The following is a 25,617-nucleotide window of genomic DNA, read 5'->3' on the forward strand; positions in this document are numbered from 1 at the left end:
GCTGATTTTAGGTGGGTTTGGGCACTTTTCAGCTGATCAAACTGGGGGACCAGTTAGACCAGATTAATCAGGCTGGAGGACCAGCTTAAACCAATTAAGATGAGTTTGGCAAGGCCTGTTAGACCTGTTAGACCCACTAAACAAGTTTAAACCAAGTTCAATAAACAACCTTAGTCTGGTTTAAGCTGTTTTTCTTTTAAACAACGAGGTGCCTAAATGTCTACAAACCAGTTAATAAGCCACACATAACTTTTGAACATCTATGCACAGGACCCCAGTGAATTAAACTTTACACTAATTTTGCAAAAAGAAACAGGTGGATTTGGACACATTGAATTACGGCATTTAGAATAAATTCTGCTCCTAAGTTCCACTTTACAGAACCACAAACCAGAGGAGGCCGATATGCAGAAGCACAACAGGATTAATATCCAAACCACACTTTCCTACTCGTAAACTGGCAATATACAGTGAATGCATGACAGCACTATATTTTTTGCAATATATTCACAATAAAACAGAATATATTCACTGTCATGACTCCTGATGGTTATTTTAGAAAGCAAATTCTCTTACTAGATTTATGATGTTGGAAACATTTTACAGATGTACTAATGCACTTGTCATTGCTTATCTATGAAGCAGAATAAATTATGTGTGCAAGGAGAAGTGAGTAACTCCAAACCTGGTAGTTCTATCCAACAAAAGCTATTAGACGGGATGTCTTCTTGTAATAAGTAACTTAAGTAGCAAAGTCTTTGTTCGGTGATGGAGTGCCAGAACTTGAGCAACTAATGATGGGATGTGGCATTAACTCACTCAACCAGGGGAAGGATCAGGTGGATTTTCGGCCTGATCATCTGAACGAGTTGCTTCCGACAAAGGGGTTATGGTTTAGCTAGTTAGCATGATCCAGTTAGCCTCAAGGGCTCTTAAAAGTGTAAAATGGATTTAATATTTTCCCGTTTGCTGCCATTGGTGTAACAGCTCAAGATATTCACCAGTGAAGGGCTTAGGACTGTGCACATTATTCTAGTGTTATTAGCAACCAGCACTGCCAGCATTTCAGGAAGTAATTTTCCTGCAGCTCCAGAATAATCAGTCACATGGCATTCACAACTCATGTGATTGGTCATGAGCCAGCTGAGCAACTGCCATTGAGATGAATAGGAATGAAAATGGATAGCTCCCTCCAAGTATTATAGAGCTCTTTGCTCCCAACAGATGAATTCAGGAGACATGATGGAGTTGACCCTGTTGGTTTCTCCACTACCTCACTGAGAAGAGAGCTCAACAGGCTCTAGGGGCTGAATGGAAATTTTCCACCAAATTGCTCTCTGTCATGATGTCACATGCTGTTTATCTGCCATTTTTTTTCTTTCCTGATTATTCTCAGTGAACAGCTCACATCCAACTCAATTTCATACACCCCGTGGACCGTAAAAAAAAACTGTGATTAAAGTAATCATCAGTTGAATCTAGCATCCAAACATTTTATATACAAGCACATGCACAGACACTGTGCCATGGTTTGCACTAGGGCTGGGCAATAGCTAACAATACATCTTAATATTTCTCAGCCTTTTGATGATATAAAATATAGCCTATACAGACATATTTGCTAAAGAAAATTGCTTAAATGGTCCTTTTTAAGGATTTAAAGTCAAACAGCCATTTTAGCTAAATAGATTAAAAATCTTTAATGCAAGAAGTAAAATACAGTTGTCCCACACTGTTTTACTAAATAAACACAAGGAACGCAAACAGAAATCAAATAAATGACAATATATGTAAAACACATATAAAATGCATCTCCATATCACTGATATAAAAAGTCACATACTTGTATGAAACATATATGTCAAAATACTACAAAAATGGACATATATATATATATATATATACACTGGCGGCCAAAAATTTGGAATAATGTACAGATTTAGCTGTTTCGGAGGAAATTGGTACTTTAATTCACCAAAGTGGTATTCAACTAATCACAAAGTATAGTCAGGTCATTACTGATGTAAAAAACAGCACCATCACTATTTGAAAAAATGTCATTTTTGATCAAATCTAGACAGACCCCATTTCTAGCAGCCATCACTCCAAAACCTTATCCTTGAGTAATCATGCTAAATTGCTAATTTGGTACTAGAAAATCACTTGCCATTATATCAAACACAGCTGAAAGCTATTTGGTTTGTTAAATGAAGCTTAACATTGTCTTTGTGTTTATTTTTGACTTGCCACAATATGAAATAGACTGGCATGTCTTAAGGTCAATATTAGGTCAAAAATGTCAAAAAAAGAAATGGCTTTCTCTAGACACTCGTCAGTCAATCATTGTTTTGAGGAATGAAGGCTATACAATGCTTGAAATTGCCAAAAAATTGTAAGATTTCATACAAAAGTGTACACTACAGTCTTCAAAGACAAAGGACAACTGGCTCTAACAAGGACAGAAAGAGCTGTGGAAGGCCAGATGTACAACTAAACAAGAGGATAAGTACATCAGAGTCTCTAGTTTGAGAAATAGACACCTCACATGTCCTCAGCTGACAGTTTCATTTAATTATACCTGCTCAACACCAGTTTCATGTACAACAGTAAAAAGAAGAGTCAGGGGTGCAGGCCTTATGGGAAGAATTGCAAAGAAAAAGCCTCTTTTGAAACAGAAAAACAAAAAGAAAAGGTTAGAGTGGGCAAAGAAACACAGACATTGGACAACAGATAATTGTAAAAGAGTGTTATGGATCTTAACCACATTGAGCTTTTATGGGATCAGCTAGACTATAAGGTGCGAGAGAAGTGCCCGACAAGACAGCCACATCTATGGCAAGTGCTACAGGAAGCGTGGGGTGAAATGTCACCTGAGTATCTGGACAAACTGACAGCTAGAATTCCAAGGATCTGCAAAAGCTGTCATTGCTGCACATGACATGGAGGATTTTTTGATGAGAACTCTTTGAAGTAGTTTAAGAAGTTCTGAATTTTTTTTTTTTTTTAAATTGTAATAGTAATTTTTCACATTATTAATGTCCTGACTATACATAAAAGTACCAATTTATTTCCATAAGAGCAAAATCTTTACATTATTCCAAACTTTTGGCCACCAGTGTGTATATATATATATATATAAATATATATATATACAGTTGTGCTCAAAAGTTTGCATACCCTGGCAGAAATTGTGAAATTTTGGCATTGATTTTGAAAATATGACTGATCATGCAAAAAAATTGTCTTTTATTTAAAAATAGTGATCATATGAAGCCATTTATTATCACATAGTTGTTTGGCTCCTTTTTAAATCATAATGATAACAGAAATCACCCAAATGGCCCTGATCAAAAGTTTACATACCCTTGAATGTTTGGCCTTGTTACAGACACACAAGGTGACACACACAGGTTTAAATGGCAATTAAAGGTTAATTTCCCACACCTGTGGCTTTTTAAATTGCAATTGGTGTCTGTGTATAAACAGTAAATGAGTTTGATAGCTCTCACATGGATGCACTGAGCAGGCTAGATACTGAGCCATTGGGAGCAGAAAAGGCCTGCGTAACAAGGTAATGGAATTTATAAAGATGGAAAAGGATATAAAAAGATATCCAAAGCCTTGAAAATGCCAGTCAGTACTGTTCAATCACTTATTAAGAAGTGGAAAATTTGGGGATCTCTTGATACCAAGCCAAGGTCAGGTAGACCAAGGAAGATTTCAGCCAAAACTGCCAGAAGAATTGTTCGGGATACAAAGAAAAACCCACAGGTAACCTCAGGAGAAATACAGGCTGCTCTTGAAAAAGACGGCATGGTTGTTTCAAGGAGCACAATACGACGATACTTGAACATAAATGAGCTGCATGGTCGAGTTGCCAGAAAGAAGCCTTTACTGCGCCAATGCCACAAAAAAGTCCGGTCACAATATGCCCGACAACACCTTGACACGCCTCACAGCTTCTGGCACACTGTAATTTGGAGTGACGAGACCAAAATAGAGCTTTATGGTCACAACCATAAGTGCTATGTTTGGAGAGGAGTCAACAAGGCCTATAGTGAAAAGAATACCATCCCCACTGTGAAGCATGGTGGTGGCTCACTGATGTTTTGGGGGTGTGTGAGCTCTAAAGGCACGGGGAATCTTGTGAAAATTGATGGCAAGATGAATGCAGCATGTTATCAGAAAATACTGGCAGACAATTTGCATTCTTCTGCACGAAAGCTGCGCATGGGACGCTCTTGGACTTTCCAGCACGACAATGACCCTAAGCACAAGGCCAAGTTGACCCTCCAGTGGTTACAGCAGAAAAAGGTGAAGGTTCTGGAGTGGCCGTCACAGTCTCCTGACCTTAATATCATCAAGCCACTCTGGGGAGATCTCAAACGTGCGGTTCATGTAAGACGACCAAAGACTTTGCATGACCTGGAGGCATTTTGTCAAGACTAATGGGCAACTATACCACCTGCAAGAATTTGGGGCCTCATAGACAACTATTACAAAAGACTGCACGCTGTCATTGATGCTAAAGGGGGCAATACACATTATTAAGAACTAAGGGTATGCAGACTTTTGAACAGGGGTCATTTCATTTTTTTCATTGTTGCCATGCTTTGTTTCATTCTGTTATAACCTACAGTTGAATATGAATCCCATAAGAAATAAAAGAAATGTGTTTTGCCTGCTCACTCATGTTTTCTTTAAAAATGGTACATATATGACCAATTCTCCAAGGGTATATATATATATATATTTGGACCCACTTTATATTAGGTGGCCTTAACTACTATGTACTTAACCATTTGATACAATGTACTTATTATGTACATACGTGTTGTTGCATTATAAATACATTTAAAGTACCTGCATTTAATTACATTTGTAGTTACACAGTTAACTTTACCCATAACCCTAACCCAACCCTTACCCCAAAACCTAACTCTAAACCCTTATCCTAACCATACCCTTACTCCTAAACCTACCCATACCTCAACCTCAGTAGCAGCAAATGTGGATATTTTGCAGAACAACATGTAGTTACACAGTAAATACATAGTCTTGTATGTATTTAATGTTAGTACATAGTAGTTAAGGCCACCTAATATAAAGTGTGATCTCTCTCTCTCTCTCTCTCTCTCTATATATATATGCTGTATCTTTTCCTGAATCATTGTGGAATTTGAATATGTACAGTAAATTTTTGCCTATACTATATGAAATATAATTTTATAAATATGCTCATATGGCATATATCAGATTTCTTCATGGGAAGAATGAGGTTTAATCATTTTCATTTATATGCACTTATATACACATATTTAGTATTAAACAGGAAAATGTGCCTAGGTTTTTTTTTTTTTTTTTCACTAAATAGACTAAATTTGAACACAGATAAAATGCCACACTTGCACTTAAGTAAACATTTTTGAGGGATGATGCAAACAAGTCATTGAATCAGAATTTTAAACAGATTTACAGAAACTAGTAGTTTTAGCTGATTACGGAATGTATCAAACCTACAAATTCTAACGGCATTTTCGCTACATAAGTTTAAATCAGAGATGCTATAAAACTTTTACACTCTCATACGAGATAAGAGGGATCCTGAAACCAGTCTAATGTCTCTGTCTTTAAAAAATTAAAAGCCAACTAAATAGTGCATTTCAAATCATCGCAATATTACTGATGTTGCTTGATTTTACATCGGAAGAAAATTAATTGGAAATATATTGTGAGTATTTGACATGTCGCCCAGCCCTAGTTTGCACCATCTCCAAATTAAAATGTGGAAGCCCTATATGTGCACTACATTGCTTGCACTCTGTTCATATTGTTAAAATGTTATGATGTATGCTCTCTGCAGCTTCTGAGGCAAATGTTAGCGCAAAAGCAATTAGTCAGGCCTTACTGAACAAATTTGTCCCTTGCCTTGTCCCCTGACTGCTGCTGCTTGTAGTGCTACCTGTAAAAAGAAAGCACACACAGAAAAAAAAAAAAAAACACATTACCAATGGAATACACATGGAATTCACTAAGAATAGTGTTGCTTATTTGCATGCGTGGTCTGACTATTTTGGCAACCGATTCACAAAAGGTACAGTAAGCATCACTCCACCACTGGCACCTAAATCAGCTCTTTAAAATGGTGTGCTCGGCTAATAGTGCAACACTAAAAGCACCAGATTGGTATATGAGGTGCAATCAATATTAAGCCTAATTTACATAGTAAGAAGGCTTGTTTGTGCTGAAAAAATAGCACTAGTGTTAGCACATGTAATTGCAATAATAAATGATTGTTTTCAAACAGGTTTCCTGAAAACTCCCATGTAGACAGTAGGCTAATGCCACAAATCAATACCATTAGTTGCTATGTCGGGCTCATACAAACTTTTTACTGTAATAGCACCACAGAACCACAGTGTTTACACTTTTCAGGGAATCAAATGGCTTACTCATTGTTGGATAACTGGAAAATGGGAATATTTTTCCACTTAGCCTTTAATACTACTGCCTGATATCTGTAATATCTCCACAATATCAAATTAGAAATACCTTGATAGGAAGTTGGCAGGAACACAGAGTATATTGTGAACTCAATGAAAAAGGAAGTGCCAGGGGAAATTAAGTAACTTCACAAAATGAGGTTCCACCAAAGCACAACATAACTTCTCCGGTTCATAAGTTCAGTACCAAATCACATCATATCTTAAATGCATTCAGAAAATAAATAAATAAATAAATAAACTGCGCACCCTCTTTATTGACTCCTAAGCAGCCTTTGAGTTCTTGAAGTGAGATGGTCTTGTCCTTGTTAAGGTCGCAGTATTCTGTGAACTTGCGGGCACATCGTTTGGGTTTGGCTTTCTTCTTCACGTAGCGCTTGAAAGGCTTCATCTCCTTCTTGTTGATGTCCTGACTTCCATTGTTATCCAGCTGGGCAAAGTACCAATGAACCACCCGTTCCTCCAGTGTGTGGCTTGGGTTAGGCTCATCAAACCTGAAGAGAAATGTTTACAGTTGGTGAGGGGTATGTCATATTGTTAACATAAGTGGAACTTCAAATTTAATTAATAGTATTATTATTATTATTATTATTATTATTATTATACTTTTTTGCATTTTTTTTGACAGACAGAGAAGAGAGTAAGGACATGGTGGGGAGAGAATTTGAGATTGGGATGCAGGCCTGATTAGAACCTGTATTCCTCAAAGAAGCACTGATGTGTTGCAAGCATGTGTTCTAACCCCCATGCCATGGATCCAACTATAATTTACATTTCTCACAGTAAGAACTGGGCAATTTCACCCTTTCTATATCAATAGTTAGTTTACAAACAATGAAACCTAAGTGTTCTGGGAGGAAAACAACTGGCCTACAGTAAGTTAAAAGAGTCTCCATGTTATTCTGATCCTAAGACATGGCTTTGGGGATTAACATCATGGAAAAGAGTGAAGCTTGAGCCTAGGTTGAAGACCAATACATTTAAAGGGATAGTTCACCCAAAAATTTAAATTCTCTCATTATTTACTCACACTCATGATATCCCAAGAGTTTATGATTTTCTTTCTTCACCTGAACACATTTGAAGAAAAATAGAAAACAAAATCTTAGCTTAGTAGGTCCTTAAAATGCAAGTGAATGGACGTTTTTCTTTTTGAAGCTCCAAAAATCACAGACAGTCAGCATAAACATCATCCGTACGATTCCAGCAGTTAAATTAATGTCTTCTACAACGACATTATCGCTTTTGGTATGAAAAAAAAAAATCAATATTTAAGTACTTTTTAACTATAATCCAACTTTTCATGAGAGGGTGGAGTCCAAGCGATCGCTCGTGTGACGTATTCGCATTGTCATGGATACAGATGTTCCGTATTCTCAAATTCTGCATTTGGTTAAGACATCCAGGATGAGCACACAAACGCACCGTTGTGAGTAAAGAAACAGATCAATACAGCTCTAAACCAAAACCAACCAAGATACTATACAGCATTTCTCCTTCTCACTTGTAAACAGCGCTGCTCTTCCGGCTGTGATGCACTTGCATCAGTTCTCGCATTTCAAATGCCAACACGATTACGTCACATGTGCGTACCGCTCTGGAAGCATGATTTAGAGTTTTAAAAAAGTACTTAAATATTTATCTTTTTACACCAAAAGTGATCGTGTCGCTTTAGAAGACATTTATTTAACAGCTGGTGTCGTATGGATGAAGTTTACGCTGACTGTCTGTGATGTTTGGAGCTTCAGAAGAGAAAATCGCCATTCACTTGCATTTTAAGGACCTACTGAGCTAAGATATTTTTCTATTTTTCTTCAAATGTGTCCTGGTGAAGAAAAAAAGTAATACACACCTGGGGTATCATGAAATTAAATTATGAGAGAATTTTCATTTTTGGGTGAACTATCCCTTTAAAGTATTTTACATATTGCTTCATCCAGTGAGCAGTTACTGTGCTAACCATAGCATTGTGACCATGTTGCACTCAGAATTGCTTCCCACCAGCATGTATTTAGCATGCAATTTTAATTTAAGAAAACTAATTTCAAACAAGTGTAATCAATCACTGTCCATGATTGAATTAATTTCAGCCAAACATTTATTTATTTATTTATTTTTATTTATTTTTTAGTGTACAATGATTCTGTCAGTACAGCGTTTAATCCATAGGATTAGGGCTTTGTTCAAATCCCTAATATACAGTATTAGCTAGAGTAACATGATGCTTGCTTTCTCTTTTACAAGCATCACTCTATCTATCTATCTATCTATCATGAGGAGGAGGGCGTGGCCGGGCAACCATATTTTAGACCTGGCCACATCCTCCTCTTCGTCAAACACACACACACACACACACACAAACCTATATACATATACAGTATATATATATATATATATATATATATATATATATATATATATATATAAACTCAGCAAAAAAAGAAATGTCCCTTTTTCAGGCAACTGTATTTTAAAGATAATTCTGTAAAAATCCAAATAACTTTACAGATCTTTATTGTAAAGGGTTTAAACAATGTTTTCCATGCTAGTTCAATGAACCATAAACAATTAATGAACATGCACCTGTGGAACGGTCATTAAGAGACTAACAGCTTACAGATGTTAGGCAATTAAGGTTACAGTTATAAAAACTTTAGTACACTAAAGAGACCTTTCTACTGACTCTGAAAAACACCAAAAGAAAGATGCCCAGGGTCCCTGCTCATCTGCGTGAACGTGCCTTAGGCATGCTGCATGGAGGCATGAGGACTGCAGATGTGGCCAGGGCAATAAATTGCAATGTCCATACTGTGAGACGCCTAAGACAGCGCTACAGGCAGACAGGAAGGACAGCTGATCATCCTCGCAGTGGGAGACCACGTGTAACAACACCTGCACAGGATCAGTACATCCGAATATCACACCTCCGGAACAGGCAAAGGATGGCAACAACAACTGCCCGAATTACACCAGGAATGCACAATCCCTACATCAGTGCTCAGACTGTCTGCAATAGGCTGAGAGAGGCTGGACTGAGGGCTTGTAGGCCTGTTGTAAGGCAGGTCCTTACCAGACATCACTGGCAACAATGTCGTCTATGGGCACAAATCAACCTTCACTGGACCAGACAGGACTGGCAAAAAGTGCTCTTCACTGACGAGTCGCGGTTTTGTCTCATGAGGGGTGATGGTTGGACTCGCGTTTATCGTCGAAGGAATGAGCGTTACACCGAGGCCTGTACTCTGGAGCGGGATCAATTTGGAGGTGGATGGTCTGTGGCGGTGTGTCACAGCATCATCGGACTGAGCTTGTTGTCATTGCAGGCAATCTCAACGCAGTACGTAACAGGGAAGACATACTCCTACCTCATGTGGTACCCTTCCTGCAGGTTCATCCTGACATGACCCTCCAGCATGACAATGCCACAGTCATACTGCCCATTCTGTGCGTGATTTCCTGCAAGACAGGAATGTCAGTGTTCTGCCATGGCCAATGAAGAGCCCGGATCTCAGTCCCATTGAGCACGCCTGGGACCTGTGAGGGCTAGGGCCATTCCCCCCAGAAATGTCCGGGAACTTGCAAGTGCCTTGGTGGAAGAGTGGGGTAACATCTCACAGCAAGAACTGGCAAATCTTGTGCAGTCCATGAGGAGGAGATGCACTGCAGTACTTAATGCAGCTGGTGGCCACACCAGATACTGACTGTTACTTTTGACCCCCCCCTTTGTTCAGGGACACATTATTCCATTTCTGTTAGTCACATGTCTGTGAAACTTGTTCAGTTTATGTCTTAATTGTTGAATATTTTTATGTTCATACAAATATTTACACATGTTAAGTTTGCTGAAAATAAAAGCAGTTGAAAGTGAGAGGACATTTCTTTTTTTGCTGAGTTTATATATTTCACGTTTCAGTTTAATACAATTCAAATTGTATTAAATGAAAATCATAGCTTTCCAGAGTTTACTTATTTATAATCAATGCTAGAATATTTTCAAGATGTCTTAAGACCCATGTTTTGAAGAAACATACTATTTATTAGTGACAGTCACATTTGTTCATGCCGTTCAGTCTCTTACCTCCCACCATCAGAGGGGGTTGGTGAGTTGACAGCTTGGACCATGTCAGTAGTAAGGGCATCCAACAAGCTGGTTATAAATTCCACTTTCTTTCCATCTGGACACCCTGTAACATTTAAACAAAAAAGATTCATATTTAGTCTCGTAATTGCACACAAATAAGAAATTTCAAAATTAAAAAGCTTTTCAGACCAGCTTTTTTTAAATAAGTTCACAGCTAGAGAGGGAAGCATTTGTCCTGTCTCAATCAACCGTAAGGCAGCATAATGCAATATAAAATTCACTTGGATCTCAACCTCAGCAGTTCATACACACGATAATCAAAATAGTATGCAAAGCAACAGATATCAGCATTTGTGTTGAATGTTTTTGTGCATGTGTGAGCTGTAGTGTAAAAAGGTAAAGTGTTGAGGTGATAAGGGCACTTTTGCAGACCACCACAGCCCCGTTAACTTTAACAACACTATTTAACTGTCCCAAATGCGAGGCTGAAAGAGTATGCTCGACTTGAGCAAATGTTCTTTCATTAATTATGTCTCTTATAGCGCCACTTAAAAAAGGAGAATGTAAAAATCTCAGTTTACAATTTCACTTGCATTAACTCAGTGATGGGGAGTAACTAACTAAAATAATTAATGTTACTAACTTAACGACATTCTTTTGTAGCAACAGTAGTAACTCTTTTGTTCCCTTTTGTAGAAACTCAAGCTGTGTAATCGCTTTAGAACACGTCTGAGTGTCACGTTGTCTGAAGCCCTTATACAATCACGGCAATTTATTGGCTGATGGCGCTTAAGTGACACCCCTAGGGAGCTATGTCACGGGTTCCATAAAGGTGCTCGCTTTCATGCCATTGAGTCAGATTTTCTGTTCTTCAGTACACAATCATGTCTGGCCCGTGTTGTACTAGCGACTCACATCGAAGTGATGATCATTATTATTCTCCCTTTTGAGTGGCAACACAGGATGGAATTTAAGAAGTGCTTACCGCCATGCACGCGGTTTATCATCGGTGAAGATTCCCACGTGCGTTGCCTGTCTAGGGTTACGCCACACAGAGGCCACGTTGGAGGGTTCGGATTGCCCACAGTGTGATTTAATGAATGTCAGAATGCTCTGCAAAAGGCTTGCCTCCTTTGGAAAGTTGATGGAGGTTATTACATGTGCAGTGGAGAAATTGCACCTGGACTAGCCGGATGAAACGCAGTTGGAGGCTCGTAAATCGATCTTGGACGACTGTTTTTTAGCGGGCCAATGTGCAGCTACGCCTAACAGGCCGCTCCCTTTTTTCCCGGACCTCCATCGTGATATTTAAAAGTCCTGGGATCAACCTTACTCGGCCAGGATTACAAATCAATCATCCTCTGAATTTTCTAATGTGTGTCGAGTTTATGACCACGGATATAATTCGGTCCCGGTGATGAAACAGACGCTGGCTGCCCAACTCTTTCCTTCTTTGGTGACCACATGGAATTTGAGGCCTACTCTTCCCTCGAAGCCGTTCAGGGTGACGTCATCCTTGTTGAGCAAGGCCTACCAGGCTTCGGGTCAGGCAGTTTCAGCTTTGCACACGCTGGCAGTTTTGCAAGCCTACCAGGCCCATTTTATAAGAGATTTAGATGAGGGAGATGGGCTGGATGCTGAGGCCGTCATGGAACAACGGAAAGCTTCTGATTTAGATACATTTCAGTGTGCTCATCATTTATGCCTAAATACAATAAAGGCAAAAACATTATCAAATCCCCTTCAACCAGCCACAGTATTGGAGGAGCGAAGGCTTCCCTCTGCTGTGCCGCTGGTTTGGAGTCACTCTCCGAAAGTAAGCCAAGCATGCCATCTAGTGGTTACAGGTCAGACTGCAGGCAAGAGCCATGCATTAATCCCTCTGTCTGCTCGTCTACCTGGCAGCAGCTGAAGGGCATTCGAACTGGGTACTTCGAATGATAAATCATGGTTATGTAATTCAGGCGGCCTCTGCCAGCATTCAATGAGGATTTTCCAAAAGAAGTTTCTGTTCGGGAAGCCCGTTTTTGATTTGGGAAATTCACTCTCTCTTAGAAAAAGGGGCAATAGAGGAGATTCCCTCTTGTCAGAGAGAATGTGGCTTTTTCAGCCGTTATTTTCTGGTCCCGAAAAAAGATGGTGGCTTGCATCCCATTCTGGATTTGAGACATTTGAATGAAATGTCAATTCAGAATGCTGACGCAGAAACAAATAATATCACAAGTACAGCCGGGGGATTGGTTTGTGACAATAGATTTGAAGGATGCTTATTTCCATATTCAGACTGCGCTGAAGCACATGCGCTTTCTCAGAACTGCTTTCGGGGGCAAAGCACATAAATCTTGCGTCCTTCCGTTCGGATTACTCTGGCACCACGTACTTTCACAGAATGCTTATATGCGGCTTTGACGCCCTTGAGGCTTCAATGCATCCGCATTTTGAATTATCTCGATGATTGGTTGGTGTTAGCCCACTCGGAGACTGGGTAGCTCAGCGAGTATTGACGCTGACTACCACCCCTGGATTCGCGAGTTCGAATCCAGGGTGTGCTGAGTGACTCCAGTCAGGTCTCCTAAGGAACCAAATTGGCTCGGTTACTAGGGAGGGTAGAGTCACATGGGGTAACATCCTCGTGGTCGCGATTAGTAGTTTTCGCTCTCAATGGGACGCATGGCAATTTGTGCATGGATCGCGGAGAATAGCATGAGCCTCCACATGCGGAGTCTCCGCGGTGTCATGCACAACGAGCTACGTGATAAGATACGTGGATTGACTGTCTCAGGAGCAGAGGCAACTGAGACTTGTCCTCTACCACCCGGATTGAGGTGAGTAACCGCGCCACCATGACGAGGACCTACTAAGTAATGGGAATTGGGCATTTCAAATTGGGAGAAAAGGGGATAAAAAAATAAATAAAAAAATATTGGCACATAATTTGTCTTGAGATGTTCATGGTGCTGCTGGCATTAAAGTTTTTCCTCCCGGAAATTCAGGACAGACAACAGGAGGGTGGTGTCCTACATCAATCGCCAGGGAGGAGTGCGCTCTCATGCCATGCTGACGTCGCATTGTTCTGTGGGCATGGGACATGCTGTCTCTATGAGCCGTACACGTTCCGGGCCAGATGAATTTGGGGGCGGATCTCCTGTCCAGACAGGGCTTGATGCCCGGAGAGTGGACATTACATACTCAAGATTATGGAACAAATCTGGAGAAGGTTCGGCAGAGCAGAAGTGGACCTGTTCGCTTTGAGCGAGACATCACACTGTCCCCTCTGGTTTTCCCTCTCGCCCCCGGCACTGCAGGCCATCGATGTGTTGGCACATCAGTGGCCGACAATGCATCTTTACGCATTTCCACCGATCAGTCTGCTGCATGCAGTTCTGCAGAGAATTCGGGAGGATCGGGTTCGGCTTCTGTTAGTAGCACCGTTTTGGCCATCTCAAGTATGGTTTTCGACTCTAGTCTCTCTCCTGGAGAAAGTTCCTTGGGAGATTCCAGTCGGAACAGACATGTTCTGGGCAGCATTTGCCACTACCGGCCGGACTTGTGGAAGATATCGGTATGGCCCCTCAACGGGGCACGCTTTTGAATGATGGATTATCCCACGCTGTGGTTGATACCATTCTAAATGCTAGAGTTCCATCAACTAAGAGGCTTTATATGTTCAAGTGGTGTATTTTTGCTTCTTGGCTCACTGCGCGAGGTGAAAATCCAGTTCACTGCCCTGTCGGTACAGTGCTGGAATTTTTGCAGGAGCGTTTTTGAGCATGCACTTATCAATGGAGTCTCTGTCGGTAACTTTCTCTCATCTCTCGTTTTATGTGCGGGGTATGCAGGCTTAGTCCCATCCACATTCCTTTATGGGATTTATCTGTTGTTTTAGAGGCACTCTCGGGTGCTCCATTCGAGCCCTTGGTAACAGTCACTGATAAGTTTTTGACTCTTAAAATGACCCTTCTAGTGGCATTGGCATCGTTTAAGGGAGTCGGTGATTTGCATGCCATGTCGATCAAACCCTTATGTATGGATTTTGCACCAGGGTGTTCGAGGGTTGTGTTAGACCTTGTTTGGGCTACTTGCCCAAGGTTATTTCAACATCATTTTGCTCGCAGACAAACATCTTCTGGCTTTCTATCCTCCCCCATTTGAGACAGAGGAGCATGAAAGGTTACATATTCTTTGCCCAGTTCAGGTGCTGAGTGTTTATAATGACCGTACTAGCTAGTAGCATAAGTCAGAGCAGTTGTTTGTGTGCATTGGTGGCCACAACAGGGGTGTTTCGGTGTCCAAGCAAAAACTGTCTCATTGGTTTATTGATGCAATTTCAGGTGCCTACGAAGCGCACCGTTTACCTTCGCCTTCGGGTATTCAAGCCCATTCTACGAGGGGCATGGCATCCTCATGGGCTTTGGCTCGAGATGCGTCTTTGGAGGACATTTGTATGGCAGCAGGGTGGTCCTCTCCGCATACATTTGTTTGATTTTATAATCTGGATGAGGGTTTCACTTCTGCTTCCAAGGTTGATTCTCTCTGTTGGAACAGGAGTAAACTCATAATTCCTTCTTTTTATTCAGACGCTTTAGCTCGCTTGTGTGCCACTATATGCTTGCCACATGGGCTTAGACAGTTGGGAGCTACTGTTCCCATGGCGTGAATGTATATCATTCCCATAGCTTGAGTTCCTATGAAAGGGAACGTCTCAGTAACATGAAACATAACCCTGGTTCCCTGAGTGGGAACGAGATGCTGCATTGCTGGCCATACTCTCTAGCAGCTCCATAGGCTCGTGCCTTCCTGCAGAAAATCTGACTTGATGGCGTGAACGCAAGTGCCTTAATGGAGCCCATGACGTAGCTCCCTAGGGGCATCGCTTAAGCGAAATCAGCCAATAAATTGATGTGATTATATAAGGGATTCAGGCCACGTGACACTCAGACATGTCCCATAGTGATTACGCAGCATCTCGTTCCCACTTAGGGAACCAGGGATATGTTCCACGTAACCGAGACATTTTCAAAATAGTGTAGCTTTTCCAGTAACAAGCTATTTTTTCCAATGAGTAGAAGTGTAGTGTAACACAATGCTACATCACAGTTTTTTATCATGATCATTTTATTTCTCTCTAAAGGAGCAGTGGAAAGTTTGATTCATTTCAGCGATTTCACTAAAACTGTTTGTTTTAGTGAATTGGTCTGTTTGGTCTGTTCAATCCTGAGATTTGCCTATTAACATGTGTCATCATTTAATTGTGTTAACAAAAATCCCTGCACGTCATTCTGAGTAGGGCTGTCAATCGATTTTAATTAATTACATAATATGCCGATTAACTAATTCACAATTTATTGCATATAATGTATACAAAGAGAGGCCTCCAAATAAAAGTAGTTCAATATATAATGATTAAGTTATTCTAAATAATTAAATAATTCTACAGTGTGTGTGTGTGTATATATATATATATATATATACATACAGTGGTGGCCAAAAATATTGGCACCCTTGGTAAATATGAGCAAAGAAGGCTGTGAAAAAAAAATCTGCATTGTTTATCTTTTTGATCTTTCATTCAATAAATTCTCAAAAATCTAACCTTTAATTGAAGTAAAACAATTGAAAGAGGGGAAATATCTCATTATTAAATAAATATTTTTCTCCAAAACATGTTGGCCACAATTATTATGAGTAAAATATATCTGTATAAGTATATTCCCATTCATATTTAAAAAATGTTAGTGCACCTGGGTGACTAGGAACATGAAATTGTTCAGCCCTGACTTCCTGTTTACCAGGGGTAAAACATGAGGTAACACAGAGGCCAAAATCAATCACAGTGGGTTAGACTAAAGAATACAGTTCTGATGTGCGGCAAAAGGTTGTTGAGCTTCACAAAATGGGAAGTGACTATAAGAAAACAACCAAAGCACTGAAAATGCCAATTTCCACCACCAGGGCAATAATTAACAAGTTCCAGTTAACTGAAGATCTTAAGAATCAGCCTGGAAAAGGACGTGTGTCTATATTGTCTCCGCGCACAGCGAATAGTATGGTTCAAGTGGCCAAAGAATCTCCAAGGATCACAGCTGAAGAATTGCAGAAATTAGTTGGGTCTTGGGGTCGGAAAGTCACAAAAAAAATATCAGACATCACCTACATCACCACAAGCTGTTTGGGAGGGTTTCAAGAAAAAAAGCCTCTGCTCTCATCCAACAACACACTCAAGCGTCTTTAGTTTGCCAGACACTGCTGGAACTTCAAATGCGACCAGGTTCTATGGTCAGATGAAACAAACAAAAAAAGAGCTTTTTGCCAGCAAACACCAGAGATGGGTTTGGCGCACACAGAGATGAAATACTCAGTGCCCACAGTTAAATGTGGTGCTGGATTTTAATGTTGTGGGGCTGTTTTTCTGCCAGAGGTCGTGGACATCTTGTTCGGATACATGGCATCACGGACTCTATCAAATACCAACAGATAAAAAATCTAAACCTGGCTGCCTCTGCCAGAAAGCTTAAAATGGGCCCTGGTTGGATCTTCCAGCAGGACAATGATCCAAAACAAACATCAAAATCAGCAAAAAAAAAAATGGTTCACTGACCACAAAATCAAGGTTCTGGCATGACCATCTCAGTCCCCTGGTCTGAACCCCATAGAAAATTTGTGGGGTGAACTGAAGAGGAGAGTCCACCAACATGGACCTCTGAATTTGAAGGATCTGTAGAGATTCTGCATGGAGGAATGATCTCAGATCACGTGCTAGGTGTTCTCCAACCTCATTAGGCATTATAAGAGAAGACTCAGAGCTGTTATCTTGTCAAAGGGAGGTTGCAAAAAGTATTGAATAAAACGGTGCCAATAATTATGGCCAATGCGTTTTGGAGAAAAATCTTTATTTAATATGTGATATTTCCCGTTTCAATTGTTTTACTTTAATTAAAGGATCGATGTTTGTGATTTTTTATTTTTTATTTATGAAAGATCAAAAGGATAAACAAAGCAGATTTTTTCAACTTTGCTCATATTTATCAAGGGTGAACAAATATTTTTGGCCACAACTGTGTGTGTGTATATATATATATATATATATATATATATATAATTTTATGTAAAAAATAAAAAAAAATAAAGCAGTAATTTACTTGCACAAAAAATTACAAGTGTAAGATTGCACAATCTTACAACAATTATGCTAAATTAGCTGGCAAAGCATGAGGTTATGTAAACGGCTTAGATGGTTTTCAGTTATTGGGGTAAGGTCGACCCATCGACACGGGTAGATTTTTCCAGTTGCCCTGCTTTTGCATTGAATGAAAACACCATTATTATATATATATATATATATATATATATATACACACACATACATACTATATGGCCAAACGTTTGTGGACACCATATGTGCTTGATGAACATTTGATTTTAAAACCTTAGGCATTAATTTTGCTGTAATAACAGCTTCCACTCTTTTGGGAAGGCTTTCCACTATACGGTATGTAGTAACATGGCTGCAGGGATTTGCTCTCATTCAGACACAAGGCTATCAGTGAGGTTAGGAACTGATGTTGGTCGATGGGGCCTGACTTACAGTTGCTGTTCCAGTTCACCCCAAAAATGATCAGTGGGGTTCAGGTCTGGGCTTTGTGCAGGCCAGTCAATTTCTTCCACGCCAGACACAGTAAACCATTTCTTTATGGACCTCACTTTGTTCACAGGGGCATTGTCATGCTGGAACAGAAAAGGGCTATCCCCAAACAGTTGCCACAGATTTGGAAGCACACAAAGCCCAAGCCATTACATAAAGAAACATTAAGATTTTTCTTTACTGGATTTAATGGAGTAACCAAATTTGTTAATTAGAAGGGGGTGTCCACAAACTTTCGGCCATATAGTGTATGTATATATATATATATATATATATATATATATATATATGTATATATATATATATATGTGTGTGTGTGTATTCCACTACAGTTTACAGAATACATGCTGTAAAATGTCATTTGTAAAGAATTCTGTTAGATTACTCAAGGTCAGTAACGTATTCTAAATACTTTGGATTACTTCTTCAGCACTGGTAGATTTTTTCACTTGTTTTGACCATAAAAACTCTGCCAGTAAGACAAAATACACATGTTAAAAATACATTCTCTGAAAAACCTAAATATCATAGCAGTGTTGTTTCTAAAACAAGATCAATCAAATTGATCTTGTTTTACGGATTTTTAGATATTTTTACAGGAAAACAATACAAAAATTATTATCAAGAATAAGATTTTTGCCCTAATATCAAAGGTCTTACTAGAAAAAAAAAAAGAAATAATGATCCAACGTGAATTTTCTTGATAAAAAAAATATGATTATGCCTGATAACGTGCATGTAAAATGGCTAGAAATAACATTTTAGATTAGTATAAAGCTGACAATTTACACAAGGTTTATTTCTATTTCTTCTGCTCCAAACTTACTTCTCTGTCTGCTCATATGAATGTAACACATCATAAGAAAGTGTTTCACCGCTGTTTAAATGCACTTTGGATCGCATCATTAAATGATGAAACAAATGAATGAAACAAATGACAATAAAATGCAAAGTAAACTCTTCAGTAATCAAAATTCTTTTTGAATGTAACTAATTACCAGTTATTTAAACTGTAGTGGAATACAGTTACTTATATTTTGTATTTTAAATACGTAATCCCGTTACATGTATTCTGTTACTCCCCAATCCTGTGTGTGTATATATACAATAATTAAATATTTTTAATGTAATGTAAAATACATTTAATTATTGTGGCAGACAAGTATTGATTAAACAGTACAAAAAGTGGCCTTAAATAGCAACATATAGTTTCTTTCCATATCACTGAATATAAGCCTGCATTGGCCTTCTTTGCAGTGCCTTGCACCTTTTAATAAGTTATATTTCATCCCCATCATTACTGAATCCACTTTTTGTGTTTTGAGTTTACATTTTTATTGTGTGCAGTGCATAGGCCAACTGTCATAATATTATGATAACAAATATAGCGAATAGCAAGCTCAATAGCATGTGAAAATAATGAGTGGCAAATTTGTGGCGAGTTTAACAGAACTCTAGATTTTTTTTATAAGCTGGTAATAACATCGATAATCATTTACATAACCTCATGCTTTGCCAGCTAATTTAGCATAACTGTTATAAGATTGTGTTTGTAAATACGCTAGTAATTTTTTGTGCAAGTAAATTTTTTAGTTACATAAAATTATCTTAAATGCAAATAAGTCACTTTTTGTTAGTAGGTTGTAGTGTAGCTAACTACTTTTTTCAAAAAAGACAGCTTGACTGTAGTTTAAATTAGAGTATACGTAGCTTGTAACTTGGCAAGCTACAATTTTAAAAGCAGCTTCCCCTATGCATTCATGTTGGTTTTCACTCTCCATCCCCTGCACCCCGACCCCCACTCTTTCATGGTTTCCCTCTCTCTCTCTGACTTGCTGGCTTAGGGCAGTATATGTAGGAGGTGGGGTCCTGTGGCTCACCAGGTGACTCCAATTAGCACTTGTAAGGTTTGGACAAGTGTGATGAAGTGCCGGCTCAGTGAGTCTCAGCCGAGTGTTAAATTAGAGCATATGGTGGTAAACTTGACATGCTCTGCCCCATCTGTTCGCTTAACCTCATAATCGAGATCTCCGACTCGTAGTGTGACCTCAAAGGGCCCTTGCCACTTGGTGAGTTATTTAGAGCTTGAGGTGGGCAGTAATACAAACACTTTATCTTCCGGTGTGAATTCCTGTAGTCGAGTGCCCCTGTCATAGAAGTCGGCTTTGATGTTCCTGAGCTTGGAGCAAATTCCCCTTAGTTGACACAAAGTGTGGAGTTTTGCTCTAAGATCAAGAATGTACTGAATTTCATTTTTGCTGTTTGAAGGCCCCTCCTCCCAAGCTTCCCATATGACATCGAGCACACCACGTGGCCGACGCCCATACAACAGTTCGAATGGGGAAAACCCTGTGGAGGCTTGTGGGACCTCTCGAACTGCAAATAACAGGGAACTCCCTGAGGGCGGAGACTCCCTCCCTTGCTTCAGTTTGACGCAGAGTAGATGAAGATGGCCCTGGCACCACCTCCCCAGCCATAGCATCGCACGTCACAAACCGAGGCATTATTTCACAGGACCCATCCGCACATATTTCCCTTAACAAATTCTTGAAATCACTCAAATTCTTGGCCTCCACTCTATGTTTTTTTCCCTGAATAGTATCTCAGTGGTAACCACCAGATACGTGCGAATATCCCCATGCTCACACCGCACCTTCACTTGACTATTTGTACCCAATGTCCCATCTTGTACCAAACATTGGTGGATGGAGGTTTGAGAACAGCCAGAATCCAGCTCAATCGGGGCGGCCTGTGGAGTGTTGGGAATCCGGAACCAGCATACCCACCTCCATTACGGGGCAATGGTCCTGGAAATACCCTGGATCCCCGCAGCTCCAACAGACCGGCCCAGGCCCCCCTTCTACACCCGTGGGACTGGACTCGCCAATCTGGTAGGGATAGCGGAGAGAGGCAGAGATAGCACGGGAGACGGGGGAGATCCCCCTAAGCAGGAAGGAAACCTGGGCACAGGACCGCCCAGCCTCCTGGGGGCAGGAATGGGATGGAAAGAGGAGGGGCAAAAGTGGAGTTTGGGGGTAGGGAAGGGAGAGAGAGAGAAGAAGACAGAGAGAGAGACTCCGGTACACTACTTCCCAGAAACTGCGTCCAGGAGCAGCTGTGCGAAGGCGAATGGGTGGCCGTGTTTTCCCAGCTTCAGGGCACGGAAGTGCTGTCGGCTCTGTTCGTGGGTCTGGCCAACCTGCTGCAGAATGGCTCTCTTCAAGTCAGCGTAGATGAGGAGGTTGGCTGCGGGGAGCTGTTGGGCCACAAGCTGCATTTCCCCGAAGAGTAACGGCAACAGTTGGTCTGCCCACTGGTCAGGCGGTCATTCCCACACCTCGGCCCTCTTCTCGAAGAGATTGAGGTAGGCTTCTGGATCGTCGGACCATTTTCGCAAGGGTGACTGTGAAAGTCGAGGTGGGCTCCGGGGCCACCGCAGCAACCCCCTCATGTCTGATTAGGTCTTCCGCTTGGGCCTGGAGCAGAAGTTGAAAACGCTGCTCAACGAGGGCCTGATGCTGGTTCTGCTGGATGCCGGCGAGGGTCTTAATCACCTCGCCCAGTAATGAGGAATCCATGACTACGTATCTCCTCAAATTTCTTCCTGGGTTTCAGCACCAGTGTGACACCACATCAGGGTTTGTGTATGGAAATGAGGAGATCAGGAGCAGTGACACAGTTCAGGTAAGCCTTTTATTTTCTTTGCCTTTGTGTGAAGTGTATGCACTCTTTTCAGTGTTTTCACTCAGCAAATCCATGCCCTCAAAATAAACAAACTTCTTCACAATACTCAATAGATTCAACACTCAATGTAAACAGATGCCAACACTGCACACTCACTCTCTCTCTCCCTTCTCTGGTGTGTTCAGCTGTTTTAAGGGCTCTCTCCGCTATCACTGTAATGAGAAGCAGCTGTTAGAAATCATGTCAACCAGCTTGACAAGCCACACCACTCCCTCTTTCCCAAAAACAGACACACGACAAAGCCCCCATCACCACAGATGGCGTTTTAAGAGTCAAAAACTTATCAGCGACTGTTGCCAAGGGCTCAATCGGAGCACCTGAGAGCGCCTCTGAAACAAAAGATAAATCCCATAACACGGACAAGATGAAAAGGTCTAAGCCTGCGTACCCAGCACATAAAATGAGAGACAAGAGAATGTCTACCAACAGAGAGTCCATTAATAAGTGCATGCTTCTTTCTATTTTGAGATGGCCAAAACAGCGCTACAAACAGAAGCTGAACCCGATCCTCCCAAACTCTCTGCAGAACTGCATGCAGCAGACTGATTGGTGGAAATGCTTAAAGACGCATTGTCAGCCCCTGATGCGGCAACACATCGATGCCTAGCGGTGCCGGAGATGAGAGGGAAAAACAGAGGGACTAGTGTGACATCTTGCTCGAAGCAAACAGATCCACTTCCGCTTTGCAGAACCTTCTCCAGATTTGTTCCATAATCTGAAAATGTAATGTCCACTGTCTGGGCACCAAGCCCAGTCTGGACAGGAGATCCACCTCCAAATTCAACCAGCCCAGAACATGCAAGGCTCATAGAGACAGCACATTGTTCCATGCCCACAGAAGAATGCGACATGCCAGCCTCAGCATGACATGAGAACGCACTCCTCCTTGGTAATTGATGCAGGACACCACAATCCTGTTGTCCAACTGTATAAGGACATGACTGCCCTGAATCTCCAGGAGGAAAAACTTTAACCCCAGCAGCACAGTGAACATCTCAGTTTATGTGTCAATATTGCCACTGGCCCATCCAACCCCCTCTGGACGACTCTCGTATACAGCGCCCCAATTTGTGGAGGAGGCGTCTGTCATTATAGCTTTGCAGCGACATACCTGTCCCAACGGAATGCCTCACATCAGAAGGTGGGTCTGTTTCCATGGTAACTTAGTTCGGTACTAGCTGCGATCATGAGCCCCAAAAGCCTGTAAAATGTTCTCGCAGGGAGAATGCGTACCACTGATCTGATCATCGCTAGACACCGGCGGAATGATAGAACCCGAACTGGAGACCGACGCGCCTGGATCGCCCGTGAATCTAGCTCCACCACTAGAAACAGAGTCTGCTGCCTTGGCAACAGGACAATCTTGTCTAGGTTTAGTGGGCTAGCACCAACCAATCGTCAAGATAATTCAAAATACTGATGCCCTGAAGCCTCAAGGGCATCAAAGCCGCATCCATACATTTTATAAAAGTGCGTGGTGCCAGCACAAGTCCGAATGAAAGGATGCAAATTTTATATGCTTTGCTCCCGAAAGCGAATCTGAGAAAGCACTTGTGCTTCGGCGCAATCTGAAAATGGAAATAAGTGTCCTTCAAATCTATTGTCACAAAACAGTCCCCCGGCTGCACTTGTGACATTATTTGCTTCTGTGTCAGCATTCCAAATCGACTTTTCATTAGTTTGGAATTCAAACGTCTCAAATCCAGAATGGAACGCAAGCCGCCATCTTTTTCCGGGACCAGAAAATAACGGCTTTAAAAGCACTCTCTCTGAGAGGGGGGAATCTCCTCTATTGCCCCTTTTTCTAAGAGAGAATGAATTTCCCGAATAAAAAAAGGGACTTCCCAAACAGAAATATCTGTTGGAACAACCTCACTGAACACCGGCGGAGTTCGCCTGAATTGAATTACATAATCATGTTTTATTGTTTGAAGTACCCAGTTCGAAATGCCCTTCAGCTGCTGCCAAGCCAACAGACGGGCAGACAGAGGGATTAATGCATGGCTCTTGACTGCAGTGTGACCTGTAACCACTAGATGGTGCAATTGGCATACTTTTGGCGACTGCCTCCATCCAGCGGCACAGCAGATGGAAGCCTTCACTCTTCTAATACTGTGGCTGGTTGAAGGGAATTTGATCATATTTTATGATGAGCCCCCTGAATGTATCTACAGCAGGGATGCTGACAGAATAAACCTCTTCCCTGGTATTTGTATGGGGAAAAAGTGTATGAACATTGGGGGGAATGTTTATTTCAGAAAACTGGTTTGCCACAATGGCCCCAGCATTCTTTATGGGGGGACAACGTGTGGTGCTTATGTACACTGTATGTTATGTGTACACTTGTGCTCGATGAACATCGAATTCTTCTATGCATGTCTCGAAACCCTTGGTCATGAAGACCGAATTTGATCAGGCAGTTATAAAAAGCAGTCGCTCAGAATGTATTTACAGCAGAGGACGCCAGATAAACCATCTTCCCTAGCATAGAACGGGGAAGAATGTGTGAACATGGAGGGGAATTGAGAAAAATCAGGCTTGCCACAATGGTCCCAGAATTCTTATGGGAGGACAACGTGTGGTGGTTGGCATAGTAACTCTTTAGCACACTTGTTCATTAGAAAATGGCCACCAAGCTAGGCCTCAAAGCATGTCTGACGAGACTCGCGCTTTCGCTCAAGGGGTGGGCGAAAAACATGAGAAAGAATCCGATGTCAGTTCGCACTCCAATCTTCTCAGACACAAAGACGAAATCCCAAACTGCCCCCACACACGGAGCTCCAATCTGGAGGCCGTGGAACTGGAACAAGTGAGGATAATGCCTCGTGGTGAGAAATTGCAAGCCTCGAACAGTGCCGCTGTCCCAGTCGGACCTTGTAATGTTTGAAAAAAGACACTTGAAATTACGCTGTATAAAACAACACAAGTTGCTTCTTAAATGCCATCCTGTGGTGCCACTCAAAAGGGAGAATTATCCTTGCTTCGACATGAGTCGTTGGTACAACACGGGCCAGACGAGATCGTGCACTGAAGAACAGAAAATCTGACTCGATGTCGCAAAGCGAGCACCTTTATAGAGCCCATGATGTAGCTCCCTAGGGGCGCTGCTTAAGCACCATCAGCCAATAAATTGCAGTGATTGTATAAGAGCTTCAGACCACATGACACTCAGGGCGTGTCCCAATGCAATTATGCAGCTCGAATTCCTACAAAAGGGAACTGAAAATTTGTTCTGTTGTTTTTGTAAGCAACATAATCAAGGCAAATTGAAACATAACACCTTATGTGCAGGGAAACATATATGCTACAGTTTATTTCATGTAATTTATATTGCACAAAGTTATGAAATATGAAAAAAGTGACAAAGACTGGGTGAGAGATAGAGATCTGCTGACCTGTCAGATCTCGGTCTCTGAAGGGATCCTCCATTTCTGTGACTCGAGAACGAGCTGTGCTGTCACATTCTGGTTTCTCATACCTAATGGAGAAAAAGATGTAGACACAGAGAGTGCTGAGGTTGGTTGGTGTGGCTAGGCAGAGAGAGAGAGTGAGCTTTGAAATCCAGTACTTTTTATTAAAGTCTTGCCATACAAGTCCTGTCTCAGTTAATACAGCCGTTTTAGGCTCGCATAGTTAGACTTTTGACT

The 25,617-nt window shown here is 41.1% G+C and overlaps 1 protein-coding gene across 8 annotated transcripts in view; it reads right to left on the reverse strand.

The window, feature by feature from the left end:
- Window positions 1–25,617, reverse strand: part of LOC127411226 (SPARC-related modular calcium-binding protein 1-like) — a 147,404-nt gene that overhangs the window by 18,031 nt on the left and 103,756 nt on the right. For 6 of the 8 annotated variants that reach the window (XM_051646634.1, XM_051646633.1, XM_051646641.1 and 3 more), the window contains 4 exons: window positions 25,366–25,448; window positions 10,582–10,687; window positions 6,753–6,997; window positions 5,909–5,962 (listed from right to left, as the gene is read on the reverse strand). In XM_051646634.1, the coding sequence (XP_051502594.1) occupies window positions 5,909–5,962; window positions 6,753–6,997; window positions 10,582–10,687; window positions 25,366–25,448 (488 nt within the window). The remainder of the gene's footprint in view (window positions 1–5,908; window positions 5,963–6,752; window positions 6,998–10,581; window positions 10,688–25,365; window positions 25,449–25,617) is intronic. The other 2 variants (XM_051646636.1, XM_051646638.1) reach the window with 1 other exon arrangement.

The sequence above is a fragment of the Myxocyprinus asiaticus genome, chromosome 20, assembly GCF_019703515.2.
Source record: "Myxocyprinus asiaticus isolate MX2 ecotype Aquarium Trade chromosome 20, UBuf_Myxa_2, whole genome shotgun sequence".
NCBI classification, from domain to species: domain Eukaryota; kingdom Metazoa; phylum Chordata; class Actinopteri; order Cypriniformes; family Catostomidae; genus Myxocyprinus; species Myxocyprinus asiaticus.